General features: G+C 42.1%; 1 protein-coding gene across 1 annotated transcript in view; it reads right to left on the reverse strand.

Annotated features, from left to right (window-relative positions):
* Positions 1 to 676: 676 nt before the first annotated feature.
* The window catches only part of INTS13 (integrator complex subunit 13), a 39,246-nt gene continuing 23,986 nt past the window's right edge, over positions 677 to 15,936 (reverse strand). The window contains exons 10-17 of the mRNA XM_054987904.1: positions 15,054 to 15,143; positions 10,047 to 10,225; positions 9,011 to 9,181; positions 7,510 to 7,664; positions 7,030 to 7,260; positions 4,935 to 5,074; positions 2,394 to 2,529; positions 677 to 1,613 (exon numbers count right to left, since the gene is read on the reverse strand). Coding sequence (XP_054843879.1) covers positions 1,574 to 1,613; positions 2,394 to 2,529; positions 4,935 to 5,074; positions 7,030 to 7,260; positions 7,510 to 7,664; positions 9,011 to 9,181; positions 10,047 to 10,225; positions 15,054 to 15,143 — 1,142 coding nt within the window. The 3' untranslated portion in view covers positions 677 to 1,573. The remainder of the gene's footprint in view (positions 1,614 to 2,393; positions 2,530 to 4,934; positions 5,075 to 7,029; positions 7,261 to 7,509; positions 7,665 to 9,010; positions 9,182 to 10,046; positions 10,226 to 15,053; positions 15,144 to 15,936) is intronic.

A 15,936-nucleotide genomic window follows, 5' to 3' on the forward strand; every position in this document is an offset into this window, starting at 1 on the left:
GGGCCTTCTCTCTCCCCCCCTGGGCATTCAGTGAACATGGGGGGCAGTCATCTGTACCGGGTTTGTGGTAACTGGGCTGCAGAGTGTCAGGTTCTGATTGTGTTTAAACCAAAGAGACTCCATTTTAATCTTGTCAGTGTATTAAGTGTTTCTTTTGCAGGTGGGAAGCCTTTCGATGGAAGCTTACAGAAAGAGGAGTACTGTTGTGTCTTCATATATCTGCCTTTCCGACACCCTTGAGAAACTTTCACTTTCTCACCCTCGGGCCGTTTGTTTTGGGAACTGTGGGGGAGGATGGGGCCTGCAGGGAACTGCTTATTCTGTACCTCAGCCTTTGCTTGGCATTCGTAACCATCTTCAAGTTCAGCTAAGATCCGTGTATCTTGGAATGTGTACTCTAATGGTTGTTTATCTCCAGTAAAGCCTTTTGAAACCAAGGGACTTTGGTCTTATTGCAAGAGGCAGGCTGAGTTGCAACTTTTAGCAAGCCACCGTCTGACACAGAGAGGGACCGTCTGCAGCCGTTGCTGTTACTAAAGTGCTGTTCTGATTACAGAATCAGAGACAGCTGCAAGCTGTTCCTGAGCACAGCCCAAATCGAACTTCTCCTCAATTTCTCATAATTCCATTGCTGCTTTAAAAGGCTCCATCTAAATAAATATTGGAATACAGAAAGCAATTTGTCAAAAATTAATTTATTTTCTGCCACCAAACGGTGTAAAATTAGGTTTACATACACAGAAAGAAGAATTTTTGTGGTGTACAACAAAAATATTCTTATGCGAAATAATAAATTAGCTTTGTACTTCCACTGAGAATTGCCAAGAGACGGCTGCTGTAAATACCATCTGCACCGATGAAATTTCTAGGTACCATGGTGACCTGGAAGTTGTCAAACCCTACCACGTAGGATCAACAGCAACACATCTTGAAAAGTTGCATGTTCCAGGTAACACAAGTAAAACAAAAAGGACTGTCTTATTAATTCAGTTTTTTATTGTCTAAGACAAATAGTCCATAATTTACAAAGCACTTTATACAGATTTTTATAGATTATAAAACAATTTTAATCTTCATCTTCAAAAATTCCGTAAGGCAGGTCATTCTTACACTTAAAGCCCTAACTGCAACGCTGAGTTACATTTTGCTCAAGGCTGTCCCTGTTGTGAGTTTGGACCAAAGAACCCCAAGCCTAGTTCTGGATTTTAGGTTCTCTCCCCACGCCAAGACTAAAAGTATGGTGCCCTAAGGGAGTTTCATACATCTAAGGAATACTAATTTAAAAAATATTCACTCAGAAATATTGTGTTTTCCCAGGAGACAGTAAATGAGTTTTATATTAAGACCATGCTACTAGATGAAAATAGAAGTCTTGCTTTATTCAGTGACAGAATAAAAGGGGACTAGGGCTTAATGATTTACTTTCACATTTTATATTTTCATAGAAAAGGACTAAAATTTGAAAAACATGTAAAAACCATGCAAAACAACAGAATTATGTCTGAATACAGGTATTAAAACAAGCATAAAAAATGTATGCAGCACGACCAGTTATAGATCTTAGATTCAGTATTCATTGCCGGCTGGCTTTTCCATTTTCTGTTGTTTCCATTCTGGAACAAAAAAGAAATTGGGTAAGATTTCACTTTAAAATATAGTCATGAATTTGCCCAAAATTTTATACAGAGTAGATTTTAAATCTCCTACAATAACATATATAATAATTTTCTAAGGAGATAACAAACAGTCCATGGAATTTTTAATTTACAACTGAAGTAATGAATATATTATATAACAATTAATGCTTTGGTTTTTTAAAAGAGCTAAAAAAACCCATGATGGTACATGTGAATTCAAAGCACACCACTCCTCCTGAATCTCTGTAGCTTTCCTCCACTTGTCACACATATTTAATATTCTCTCCCTTCTATATTTTCAAGCACAAGACACTTACATATGGCATCAAAACCCCCCGGGTGTTATCAACGGCGGGAGCAGACTGTGTTGGTTTTGAAGGGGCAGAACAGAACATTCTTTTTGGAAGAGGGAGGAGGAGCCAACACTTTTGCCTCCAAAACCGCAAGGAAGATTTCATGAGGTGAATCAGGGGTCTCATGAAAGCTGGGGGATAGCCTTGCTCTTGGTGTGAAAAATGAACTATTCAGACCAGATCCCACAGAAGCAGAAAGAGAACCTTTTCTATAAGAAATCCTTGGGGCATCAGCATCTTGGTGTGACTGTAGAGGAGCAGAGCTGAGGAAGGCCAGCATCTTCCCAAATGAGCACCTGCTACCTACGAAATGATGTATTTCTGGTAACTTGTGAAAATGATGTTTGTACAGCCCACTGGCTACCAACATGCAGCAATACAACAACAGCAATACGTTACAAACCCATTCTCCTCTTTCAGATGTTGATACAATTCAGCTTTGTTGTTTACAGAGTTCAAGCGGCCAATAAATTCTTGATGTTTCCTAGAATTCACAGCGTTAATTCTGTTGCTCCATAATGATAGTAGAGATGTAGGCCCTAGAAATAAGGTTTTGTAACCAGAATTAATATGCACTCATTATACTCTGAAAGTCTAGTCTAGCATACTAGACGAGCAATTACACATTCAAGATAAATCATGTAAATTTTATTTGTATCCAACTAAAAACTGACTCCATCTCTACAAATAATTCAGAATAACCAACACCTCTGCCTAGAGCAGATGAGGAATTGTGTCATGAACTGCTCGATTTTTTCACTCACAAGCAAAAATCTAGAGGAGTTGGCCATGTTGGTCTGCAGTAGCAAAACAGAAGAGAGTCCAGTGGCACCTTTAAGACTAACCAGCTTTACTGTAGCATAAGCTTTCGAGAACCACAGCTCTCTTCATCAAATGCAAAAAACTAACACTAAGCTCTAGCAGTTCCATTTGAGAGGTGGGCCACTAGTCTTCCCATACAGCGTTCCTCAATGCAATTTGGGGAATACATCACAACGAATTTCTTAATGGAATATATCACAAATAATTCCAGAGAAATGTGAGCTAGAGACAGACACATTTTTAACAGCTGACAGTGAAACAGCAGATAATTATATTATTTCATTTAAGGAATTTCTATACCCTAGAATTACCTTTTATTTTTAAAAGGATTTATTATATCAGTATTAAACCTGTTAAGTAATTCATGGTACCAGCAGGCGCTGGGTTGGAGAGAGGAGAGGGTGGGGAGCCAGCTTCGCTCTGGTGGCCCGTTTGAAAGACCAGCTCCCACTGTACTGTCTCCCTAGAGCGAGAAACGGGATGGGGCATGTGCAATAGAACCCAGTTGCTCATATCCACCTCTGCCCACACTCTTTTCCTTTTATTTTTTCAACATGGAAAAGACCGCGTAAATGCAAAATATTTTTCTCAACACCATCATTATTCTTTTTTGCCTCTCACGCGTGTGTGTGTGTGTGTGTGCGTGCGTGTGCCAATGCAAGAGGGTCATGTAAGGAAGGGGTTTTGTCCTTCCGGCCTTTCCGGCCTCTTCAGGCCTGTTAAGGAGAGCAGCCAAGTAACAGAATATGGTGTGTGCATGAAGAAGGTGCCAGGTTCAACCCACGACAATCCCAGGGAAAGGGATCTCAGGTACCAGTGCGGGGACAGACCTCAGTTTGAGACCCTGGAGGGCCACTGCCCGTGAGAGAACACATTACCGGAGAATATCAGGTGTACCAATTGGTCCCACTCAAATTAAAGCTATTTTGTGGATGGGAAGAGCTCTTCTACGCTTTGGACTGCCCGCTATTTCTCTAACCTTTTTGACTTTCTGAGGTGAGGAAATCCTGAAGGAACCAGCACTGAAAGAAAAATGTGCAAGAAGGAGCGCTTCCATGTGGCTGGCGCTTGGCTCACGCCCTCTTGCCAAGATCAAAATGGCTTAGGAAGCCAAGAAAGACCAGACAGCTAAGCATGTTGTAAGCAACAGGCTCTCCGACATCCCATCTTTACACCCTCCTCTCCCTAAGCAAGGAGCCTGGGAGGAAAGGGTTCACGGCGGAAGGCAGAAATCAACAGCGCCGTCACTCTGATTCTGACCGCACGAGGAGCTGCCAATTGCCAAATCCTAGAGTATCTTAATGTTAAGAGTGACAGTATTTTCTTCCATGTGACACAAAGATTATCGTTTATACTATTTGTAAATTTTTGTGCTAACAGAAAGATAGTATAGAAATTTTAAAATATCAGCATTGTTAAGATGCTAAAACTGATACCAAAGTTAATTTTTCAAATAAAAGATGGCTGTCTCACGAAAAGCTACCAGCTTGCCCCTTGAATTTCTTCTCAGGAATGTACACAATCAATCCATTCATGTTATGTTAAAGACCATTCTCCGACTCATGAGTCCCTTTTTTGGAGGGCTCCTCTACTATGTCGAAGCACCTGAAGAACAATTGTCCCCATTGCTTAGAAGCATAAAAATATATTTTTTTCCTTACCTACTTGCTGCACGGCAGTGGTCATTTACAATGACACCTAAGACTTTTTATAAGTGATTTCTTCCCAAAGCAGCCTACGACATCTTGTAAGCATATTTTACATTATACATCCTGAAGCGCAAGATGAATTCATTCAGTTTTGTCTCAAAAGGAAGGATTCTTTCACTGAGTTTTATTAAATCACACCGGCAACAATTCAGCACAGAATTACACAGCTTTCTGTCCTGGTGAAATTAACGTGATCTATGCCTTTGTAAACTGTGTTCTGGAACATGGCCACACAGTACAATCCCAAATATATTCCTTCATGTTTCACTCCACATTCAGTCTAACCTATACAGTTTAGTCAATGATGCTGTACAACAAAGGTTTTTTTTAAAATTATCATAGATAATAATGTATCTCAAATCAATTCCTACTTCTGTTATTTTTAAAATACATAGAACCTACTGCAAATTTACCTTTGGTTTTTTCAACAGGGGGAATTTCATCTATTGTAACAAGTGGCTTTTTGTTTGGTGGTTCAGGAGAATCGGGTGAATCTTTTATTACTTCAGCTTCCGTCAATTCCTCTTTTTCACGATCCAATAAACCTTTTAGCCTTCACAGATAAAGAAATAGATTACTACTGCATGTCGGATTGCTAACATATCACAGTTCAGGTTGGGGAGCTGTGATATCCCTAGAGGATCACAGTATAACACAGACCAGAGCAGGGGGAACGTGTGTGAAAGAAACTGATAAGGTAGCAAGAATAACATCCAGTCAGGAGTCATCACAGATCTGTTGCTTCTGAAACATAACTAATTACTTCATGCTAAGCTACTTCAGTTACTTCATGCTAAGTACTTCAGTAATGCTAAGATACTTTTTTTTTTGCCGTTCTAGTTCTAAAGTCACCCCTTTCCTAAAAAAGAAAATAAACCCACTGTGGCAGCCTAGTAACCACATCCTATGTACTTTTCAGCTCTCCTTTGATTCTCTGGGGGAGCCTGACCCATAGCTAATGAAGAAACGATGAATGCGGTCTGGAACCTTCTGACCATGCCAGGTCCCCTGGAGGGCTCCCATTCCAGCACTGTGGGGGGCAGGCGTGCGATCTGGCTTGGGAATACCGGATACCCCAAAAATAATTATTTGGAATTAATCAGATGTATCTGGATATATCTAGCATATTCTGATAAATCAGTATTTACATTCCGAAATTACCTGGATCTATTTAGGAATCCCTGGGACTCACATTTTAAAGGTTGCAGCAGCAGCTTGTCCCCCCCCCTACCCCCTGCTCCTTTGCAGGCTTCCCAGGCAACAGGAGGAGGGAGGCGGCATCCCTGTGTATGTCCCTGTCCCTGCTGCTTGCTTGCCATGTGCCATTGCCAGGGAGGGCTGTGGCCCTATTACTGGCTTGCTAGGTTGGATACTGGGATTCTCTGGGCTTGGCATTGGTTCTGTTGGTCCAGCTTATATGTGGACTGGCATTTGGCCAGGGGCTGCCCCTGTGTGTCAAGGTTTCTTTGCCCTGGAAAGCCTCGGATTCCCACCCCCCACCCCCCTGAGAAAATAACGGAGAATGGCTGAGGGCACCTCGTTCTGGGGCCCACAGAACTGGACCCTTGGGACCAATCTTCTTGAAACTTGAGGGATCTTCAGTGGACAGGAAAGAATAGATTCCCTGCAATCTTGGTGGAGTTTGCTTGAAAAATACACCCCCCCCCCCCAGTTTCCTCCATAGGGAATAACTGGTCAAATATATTCAGGATTTCCAAATAAAACCGAATCCAAATACTAAATTGGATCTGTGTATCAGGAATACTGAATATTTATGGTATCCCATCCTGATCCATGGATCTGAATAGAACTGATTTTGTTTTTTTGCTGCACTCCCTCCCCTATTTTGGGGTTCACAGTAAAGTTATCTTGCAACAAAACAGATTCCTTTCTTTGGTTGCCAAGGCAGACACAATACTGGTCCCGAGAGGAAAGAGGCATGCCTCCTTCATTCGGCCTCAGCAAGACCTCCTCCTTTCAAATACACTGGCAGTTTTTTACAGGAGCAACGGTAAGCAAGCAAGCATTGCACGTGCAAGTGTTGTGCAGTGTCAAGAGTGTGGACGAGGGCCGGGGAGACCAGGCTGAAACCCCCCCTCCGCCATTAAACTCACTGGGTGACCCTGAGCCAGGCACACTCCCAGTCCAACCTAAAGGACTCTTGTGAGAAGAAAATGGAAGAGGGGGAGTCACGTATGCGCCACTGAGATCCTCTGACGAAAGGCAAGACAACTACGTAACACTCAGCCAGCTGCCGGCTCCAAAGCACCAACCCCCTAGCTGTAAAGCAGCACTCGAATGTCATGGACATCCTCGGCATTATTAGATGTGGGGGAAACACAGTGAGAGCAGATTCTGGTTTACTCATCAGGCACTTGCCACAAAGGCTTAAAACGCAGAATAACACTTCCAAATTTGTGCATTAATGTTTCAAGACCCAACCTCCATGCTCTACTCGTGACATTATACACATACCGGAAAACAGTTCTGTCAATAACGAAAATTCACCTTTCTGAATCCTGCCAGGCCTTTTCTGGTTCATAGTCTTTTCCTGCTTTTTCAGCCTTGTCTTCTTTTTCCTCCCTCTTCCGCCCACGTTTCTTGCGCTCCTCTTCTTCGGGAGGCTTGCTCCTGCAAGCTAGAAGACACTCCAGTACTCGCTGGTGTTTATCAGAGTTGACTATATGAGCTCTCACAAGGGTTTCCAGTTCATTCCACATAATCCTGTACTGTTCATCTCTACAGAAAAATATGTACACAGATGCCCTGATTAAGAAGAACTTAAAATATCCAAGTCTACTTAAAACCCCTAGAGCCATCTTAACAGCCTGTTCCATGACGGACGGAGCTTTGCTGAGAAGAAGAATTGCGATAGGAATGCAAAGTAACGTTCTACGTGGCGCAGAGTGAAATAAGTTTCTTAAGGAGATGACTCTGTAGTCAGGAATGGGTTTCCGAAAACGACGAAAATGGAAAGATCATCTTTACCTTTTAGGACCCTTTCCTCTTGTCCCAACTGTTGATATTGGCAACGGATCGTTTTTCCTTTCCATGTCTACTAAATTGTAAATTGTTTTCTGACAGTTCAGCACATCCTCATCCGTCAATGCTTCTTTCACAATAACACTGGCTAAGGGCACTACCTGCAAAACATAAAAGGGAAACCACCATTTCCCACCCATTCTGCCAAGGTGAGGTGGGCGGCAACCAGAGGCAGGACGTTTTCAGCCGCAGCGCTTCGCTCACTGAACGCCCTCCCCTCCCCCTGAGGCCCGCCTGGCGGCTCTGGCTGTCGCGCTCTTCCAGGCGCATTTCTCTTCACCCAAGCTTTTAAATTACAGGTTCATCTTTTAACTGCATTTTTAGTCTGGAAGCTGTTATTTGAAACGGTTCAGTGACCCATGTTTTTATGTTGCGGCTGGGTTTTAATGCTGAATTTTAATTAACAACTTGTAATGTTTCGTTTTTATTATTTTATTTTGTAAGTCAACTTGGGCAGGTTCCCTGGAAAGGCAGCATAAAATTTTTGTAAATAAATAAATGTTATGCCCAGAGGCTCAGATGCTTATTATTCATTTATGAATTAACTATGCAGTGAGTTCTTAATGATGCAAAAGCTTCATATTATATTTGGTCTAGCAGTATTTTTATAACATATACAACTGTATCCAAAGATGGTCAAGACATATTTCTAGCTCATTCTGTTAATAGACTTTTCTGTGGAAAAAAGAGCCATACATTTGATTCAGTCAAATTCAAATACTTGCAAAAAGTAAGTCAAACAAAACCCTCACCCTGCAGCCCTAAGCATCCTTACCTGGCAGCAAGTCACACTAAAGCAGGGATGCAGCACCACCCACCGGTCCATCTCATGCCCTGTTCGCCAGTTGCAAACAGAGACAAGGTTTTTCAACGATCAGTTTCATAGTTCATCGACCTGCTTATGGGTGCTCGACAGGTTGTTTCACTGTTTTCTGTACTATCAGTGCAGTACAGCACGACTGACTTTTTGTGCATGTAGCTTCTCACACAGCCCAACTGAGGTCTACTACCTCCCCATCCTTGCTGCATAACTGCTCTGTTCAACAGGTGATTCTTTAAGTAGATAATTACAACACTCGCAAATCATACAAATCAGTTATCAATAAATGCTGTATTTCAATAAAATTCCACCCTTCAGTGTGTGGTTAAGTGGCCCTTAGTGATGCTAATGGCTGCCGATCACTTTTAATCAGACGTGTTTCTTGCACATGCGCAGTTTTGGAAAACCCATGTAAGCTGGCTCAGCAGACATTCACAGCTGCTTGGCATGGACCGGACAGACCAAGCAATCAGCTCACATGTGATTTCTACATTTGAACATGGTGAGCTGACCATCAAACGTGTTCACAGTGAAATCTGCAGCATCCCTATACTAGAAGCCGGACTTCCTTGCTTCCAAATAAATATGGTGAGGACAGGGGCCTGGAAACAGCCGACGGCCACTTACTGCTTGCATGTTGAATATGGTTGTCTGTGAAATAATCATGGGCCAGTAGCGAGTGTGCTTCTCGAGCTGATCTTTAGCTCGTTCCAAAGGAACCTCAGGACTTCCATCAGTCTTGTACCTGGGTTCTAGGAAAGGAGTTAGCCTGTTCTCCCTCATAAATTCACCAAAATCCTAATAACAAAATAAGATAAAATTAGAAGTTTTCCTCTGTGTTATTTCATTATATATATCCCTTGTAAGAGTCCCATTTTTAGGGACACGGCACACAATTCAGTAAAAAACAGGTTTTCACAGCGTTTGCAGAGCTGGCAAATCACACACTGCGCAGGAGATCCATTCCCACATATCAGGTGCTGAAACGGGTTTTGCCTGAAGTGACAATTTCCTTACAAGGAAACCACTGCAGTTCCCCCGGGAAGAGCTGCTTAAGTTTCAAGCAGCCGCTGTTTAGACCTCGAACCCTATAGCATAAAAGTTTTGACTTTTCTGAATCACAGTCAGCTTAAGTCTCAGGGACTCCAACGTGCATTAGTTTTAACACGCCATTTATGGTTTACTGAGGGCTCATCAAAACTTGTGGGGCCAAGTACAGATATACTCCTTCAAACTAAGAAGGCTGCAATCAAAGCTAAAGCGATTGAATCAAACCATTAATGTCAGGAATTAATCGGTTCTGGTTTTCCTTGCTTTTTAATGGTGACATTCCTATGCGTGTACCTGGGGGTTTAACCTTGAATTGCTCTCACAAGTCATCTGTTCTCTGGCCAGCGTGAGCAGTTATTTGGCAAATAATTCTTGGTGCCACATTATGCAAAGTATCACCCGGAATGCCATTTGTTATCCTGAGACATTTGTTTCCATTAACGTTTTTACTTACTGTCCCTCCGTTTTCTTCCTGACACCTCCTGACAAGGCCACCCAGAAATTTCCCCTTTACAGAACCCTCTGCTCCAAAGCCGAACAAAACGCTCCTGCCAAGTTCACAGTAATTCAACGCGTACCGTGCATTTTTAAAAACCAGACTGAAAAATCTTACAGTAATCCTGTAGTCTGTGACTCTGCCACCACAACCTTCACTAATTGAAGGCGGATCTTCCAGAGTGGATCGAGAACTGCTTAACACATGCAGAAAAATCTCTCCTCCGTGGCTGCTAAGCATGTGACTGATTACTTTAGAGCCAGACTTCCGTGGTTGTTCCAACAGCACAGAGCGACCTATTGGAAGAGAAATCACTTCATTATAAACCCAGCATTTCAATTCTACATAATTCCACTAAAATAATCTCCCCAAATTCCTAATAATTATTATTAATCGTATGTTGAATTAACTGAACTCAAAGAGACGACCACGGAAAACCTAAGAAGTCTTTTCTAGGAGAAAGCCACACGGAACAGACCTGCACAAGATTCTGAGCAGACCCGCTTCAGATGGCGCTGGGCAGTTCTTTACAAATCAGTACAAAGAAGGGTTCTGTAGGGTTCTGAAGTATTCTCCTCTTACTTCTACACAATTAAGCTGAAAATAAGATTTCCCCCCTCCTGAATATTTCCCATGAAAATTTGTTTTAAAAATAAAAATCTAATCATGTGTATGTGCAAATAGCAAATTCCTGTTATCTGAAACGACTTTACTAACATTTGAAAATTCTAAAGGAAGTGTGTGTTATGGGACATATTATAATATCTACATCATAAGGACAGAGATTGTGGCACAACAGGCAGACCAAGAAACTCATTCAAGAACACTCTTTGAGCTGTACATTTCAAAGAGGAGTGTTCTTCCTTAAGAGACACTTTCTGCATTTAGACATCATGATAAACTGTGATTTATGTACCATGGTTGCATTAACCTCCCGTTTACTGGGATGTCTGAATACAGCCTGCCTAACAAACTACGGTTTGTTGGGAGATGCCAGAACAGGATTCTAAGTCACAGCTTTTACCTGACTTGTCAACAGTAGTTTGAATTAACTGGTTTATCATGTCCAAATTCAGAAATCCCTGTCTGTTTATCACTACCACCCTATTCAGTCTCCTGGATATAAAAACTGGACAATGCAACAGAAAATCCAGTGTATCTGGCTCATTGTGCTTTCTCACTCCTTCTGTCCAGACATCTCCTCCCTCCTAGTGATTAGGGGTGTGCAATCTGGGATTTGGCTTTATAACCAGATTTATGTCAATCTGACACAATCTGGTTATACTGGATCAAATGAGAGATTCTCAGATTGGACCTGGGAGTCTGGACTCTCCTGGGCTGGATTATTTGGCCAACGGCAGCTGCAGCAGAGGCGATGCAGCAGTGAACAAAGGGCAGCAGCACGAACGGAGGGAAGGTCTGCGCTGCCTCTTGCTTGCAGCAGGAGAGCGGGGCAAGGCTGGTGGGGCGGGGGCGCAGGCAGCTCCCTATCCTGCCCCTCCACCCCCACCTGAGCTCCAAAAGAGCCCTTCACGCGACTGCTGCTTGCTGCCTTTTAATGCCAGCGAGCCTCACCTACTCCCGCTTTACCTCAGGTTGGGATTCTCTAAGAGTTCTCTGGTTAGACATCGGGGTTTTCAGGTGGGACGCTGGTTTCCCCCTTCACCTTGGTTCTGTTGGGCTTTGTTGATTCCGTTTGCATGGGAGTAGGACTTGCATTTAGGACGGGCTTTTGGCCAGGGGCTGGCATCGCTTCAGGCTTCTCTTTGCCTTGGAAACGTTTCCCCAACAGAAAACAATGTAGAGTGGCTGGGGCTGCTTGTTCAGGGGCCCACAGAACTGGTCCAATCTTTCTGAAATGTGCGTCTTTAGTCAACAGGAGGCTCCCTGCAAATGTGGTGGAGTTCAGGGGAGATTTTTCTCCATGTTACTGGAGTTCCCTGCAAATTTAGTGACTTTCCCTCAGACAGGGAATAATGGCTGGATAAATTTGGGATTCTCTAACTGCATTAGAGAATCTGACCTGGATTTCAGAGATACCGAATTTTTTTTGTATCCTTGAAATCCAGATCTAGATCAAAAATCATTATATTAGGCGAACCATCTTGAGAATTTGGAACAAATATAAACAGAGACTGTCACAGAAGACACAGCTTTGGATTTCAACACAGGAAGTGTTTTATAGAGGTGAAATTACAACTAAACAGGGATGGTTGACTTATGGGGATTTATTGGAGTTCTCACAAGGAGCTTGTAAATTGAAGACAAGGGAAGACCTAATAGCTAAAGGCTATAAATGTCAATGGTTCTTTTATGCACAATTACTAGAAAGGTTTGAATCAGATAAAAAATTATGGGGCTTTGACTACAAAAAGACAGAGTTTGAAAAACAGCTTTATACAAATGATGAACACGTTATTTCTGAAATGTACAAACTTTTGTTGAAATTTGAAACAGAAGAAGAAGGTGTGAAAGTAAAATGAGCTAAAATTGTTGGGTATAATATACAAACATACCCACATTTTCCCACTGGACGTATGATAATACAGAACATTTTGAAGATCAATATACAATATAAACCAGAAGTCTTTTTGTTGGGACTAATGGATGAACAGTTGGAAAATAAACATGGTGTTCTATTTCTATATATGACAACGGTGGCTAGGCTTTTATATGCGCAAAAACAGAAAAGTACAGCATCGCCTTCAACGGATGACTGGATTGTGAAAACGATGGGAGTTAGCAGAGATGGCTAAGCTCACAGCTCTGATCACAGATAAAACATTGTCTACCTTTACGGTTAACTGGAAGCCCCTTATTGACTTTTTGCATGAGACGAGAAAAAATGGACTGATGTTTTGTGGATTTAACTTACAAGAAGACATATTTGGGAAAATTAAACAGAAGGGGGGCAGTATTGAAAAGGTAAATTTTGTAGGTATCAAAACTACAAGTATAATGTGTGTAAAGATATGAGTTACAGAGTTATAGAGAAAAATGGAAAATGAAATATATATGATTGTTCTTTAATTTTTTTCTTTAATCTATGTTCTTCTCTTTTTTTATCCCTTTTTCTTTCTTTCTCTTCTCTCTGCCCTTTTTATTGGGCTTTTAATCTTATCAATCAAACAAAAAGTATTAACGACAGATCTAGATCATCCAGACTTCTTTTTCTGGTGCACATCCTGACTACAGATGAGTACCCAGCAGGCCTGTGCAGTTCCAACCTCTTCCAAGGGAAAATGGTTTTCCAAGGCAGCGGAATGAAAGATCTTGCTTATTCGCTTGCTTTTATTAAATTTACCAGCATACACCATAGCAATCCCTCCACACAAAAGTAGTTCATAATCCATTTATTACCATACCGTCCTTCCCATAAAGACAGATCTCTTTCCAACTACCCATTATACCCCAGGAAAAAGTGAGTGAGTGAGCTCGTCATGAGCATGTGTTTTTCCTAACCTTTTATTTCTGACAGTAAACTAGGTGTGAGTGAACGTCCACAGGTCTGTCCATTTTAGGGTCTGATGCTTTCTCACTCCTGGGGATTTGATCCAGAAGGCAAACAGTCCCCTCTTCCCTTCTTTTCAATGAACTGGGGGGGGGGGCGGTGGTGGTGGTTTAAACTCATTATTTTGGCCTAGTTTCCATGGAGACTGTGGATGCTAGGGAAAAAAGGTCCAGGTCCCATAGCACCACACTTCTGTAATGCTGCAATTTAGAAACCTTGCAAATGCTCACTCACAGTTTTCCTATCATTCTGAGAACTTCGGAGAAGTCAAGGGAGCCCATTTCCCAAGGTCCGCTCCCTGACATTCCAAGACTGTAAAAGTGAAGAAAACAAAGAACCTTATAGTCTAATTATGCATTTTAAGGAGCTCTTTCCATTTTGAAAGAGCATTTCAGCACTTAGAAACACTTCTGTCATTGCTGCAGAAGTTTTCTAAGGCTAACTAGAGATTTAGATTGTCTAAAGCTCCTGTGGTACAGAATGTTTCTCCCCAAAGGAGCACACTTGCGCTGTCGCCAACGTACCTTAACAAAATGCACTCCTAAGTTTTTCTTACAGTTTAGGGCAATTACAAGAGCACATCTGCCATGGTTCCTATACAGCAAGTGCACTTCTATGGGACTTCCAAAAATGTGCCCATGAAATGTATTGAACACAATCCCACAATTTAGGGATTTTGGTCAATGCACTTCCGCAGCTTCCCAAGAGTTTCCTGGACACAGCTGGATCTTAAAGAAAGCCTGGGCAGCACATCTGCTGTGATTTACAGTTGAATATACCAAGTGGGTTGCATATATAGTGACGCTTCGGAAGGATCTGGACAAAATAAGGGAACACGAGGGGCATCTGGGAAATCTGCTAGGAAGTGGGAAAGAAGGTAAGCAGAAGATTAACTAGTATTTATCAACAAGCTGTAATGTACATCAGGAAGACTAACCAGGACTTCTGCAACAAACTGCAAACAAGCCATGGCTATAGCGACATCTGAATAGTATTTCTAAATCAGACAAACGTAACTGAGGAGGGCTTCAGAAGACATTCAGGGCCCACCTAATTCCTTCAGCTTAACTAAAAGAACCCTTTGGACTGTGGCCCCTGCCATAAAACATTTTCTTTTTTTCTTTTCTATGGCTGATGTTTCCAGGCTCCTCTCTAGAACATTTTTATTTTTTAAGAAGTCAGTACTGACACTGAATACTAGTGCAGTGCCAAGTTTCAAAGTAGCTTTCTATTTGTTCAGGGAGATGTGATGTGGTAAAAAGAGGGGGAGGGAAGTGAAAACAGTCTCCTGTTGGCAGCGTCCATTTAACTTGCACCATTCTTGGAAGTGTTGCGAGAGCTCTTGAAGTCCAGCAACTCAGCAAAGACCAGGCTCTCGGCATTTAGAGCTCGGCCAATCCAAAGACCTCAGCCAACCTGCCAACTGCAGGGCCAGGACTGCACACCCTTAGTCCTTTCTGCATCTGAAATGAGCTCCGAGGCCTGAGCACCCACCGCTCCAGTAAGAAATTCATGTGGTTAGACTCTAGCCTCAGACAGTACAGTTCCAGTTCAAGCTATAATTATTAGTCTTCCTGATAATTAAAATCCTATTAAATCTGAAATGTATTTACCATTGAGAAGAAAGTTAGTAAGGCAGGAGGAAGGTCGGCTATTTACATCTACAGGAGATATCCTGTACGCACCAGTACAATAATGCAGCTCTGGAAAGAAGAAGAAGAAAAAAAAAAGGGGGGGGGGAGATGACAGGGTAGAAATATCATCCTGACTTCAATATACACAATATTAACCACTCTAAGATGAAATAAAGGTAACAAAGGATTCTGCATTTAAATAATGAATATACTGGGGTTAATATGAGTTGAATGGTAAATATGTTTAAATACTGGTGTGATTATATCACTGATTTGTGAGTTTGCACTCAAATACACAATCGTGGGGGGGCGGGGGGCGCTCCAAAACATTTATAGACAATTTGCGCACATTCCTGGCTCTCACTTTGAGAACATTCATATACTGATCTTTGTGCTCATTTCTCTATCCTTTTGCCATCATGAAAATATAACAACAACAACAGCAACAACTGCGCTTATATACTGCTCTTCTAGACAGGTTAGTGCCCCACTCAGAGGAGTGAACAAGTTAGTGTTATTGTTATGCCCGCAATACAGCTGAGGAGCTGGGGCTGAGAGGAGGGGCTGACCCAAGGCCACCTGCTGAGCTCATGGCAGGAGTGGGATTCGAGCCAGTAGAGCACTGATTTGCAGCCAAACCACTTAACCACTACGCGATAGTAGCTCTGCACATTCTCCAGTCAACCCACATTGTCCTATTTATGTCGCGAAGCTCTTTAGGGAGAACATCTGAGGTCAATACATAGTCCATAGTTCCAAGTGTGCTGAAACCAAATCTTGTTTGTATTTTAAAGTTCAACGGTCAAATCCTCCAAAGAAATGGCACAACCCAAAATGCTGATGACTTTCACCTCTAACCAAA

The sequence above is a fragment of the Eublepharis macularius genome, chromosome 9, assembly GCF_028583425.1.
Source record: "Eublepharis macularius isolate TG4126 chromosome 9, MPM_Emac_v1.0, whole genome shotgun sequence".
Classification (NCBI taxonomy): Eukaryota; Metazoa; Chordata; class Lepidosauria; order Squamata; family Eublepharidae; genus Eublepharis; species Eublepharis macularius.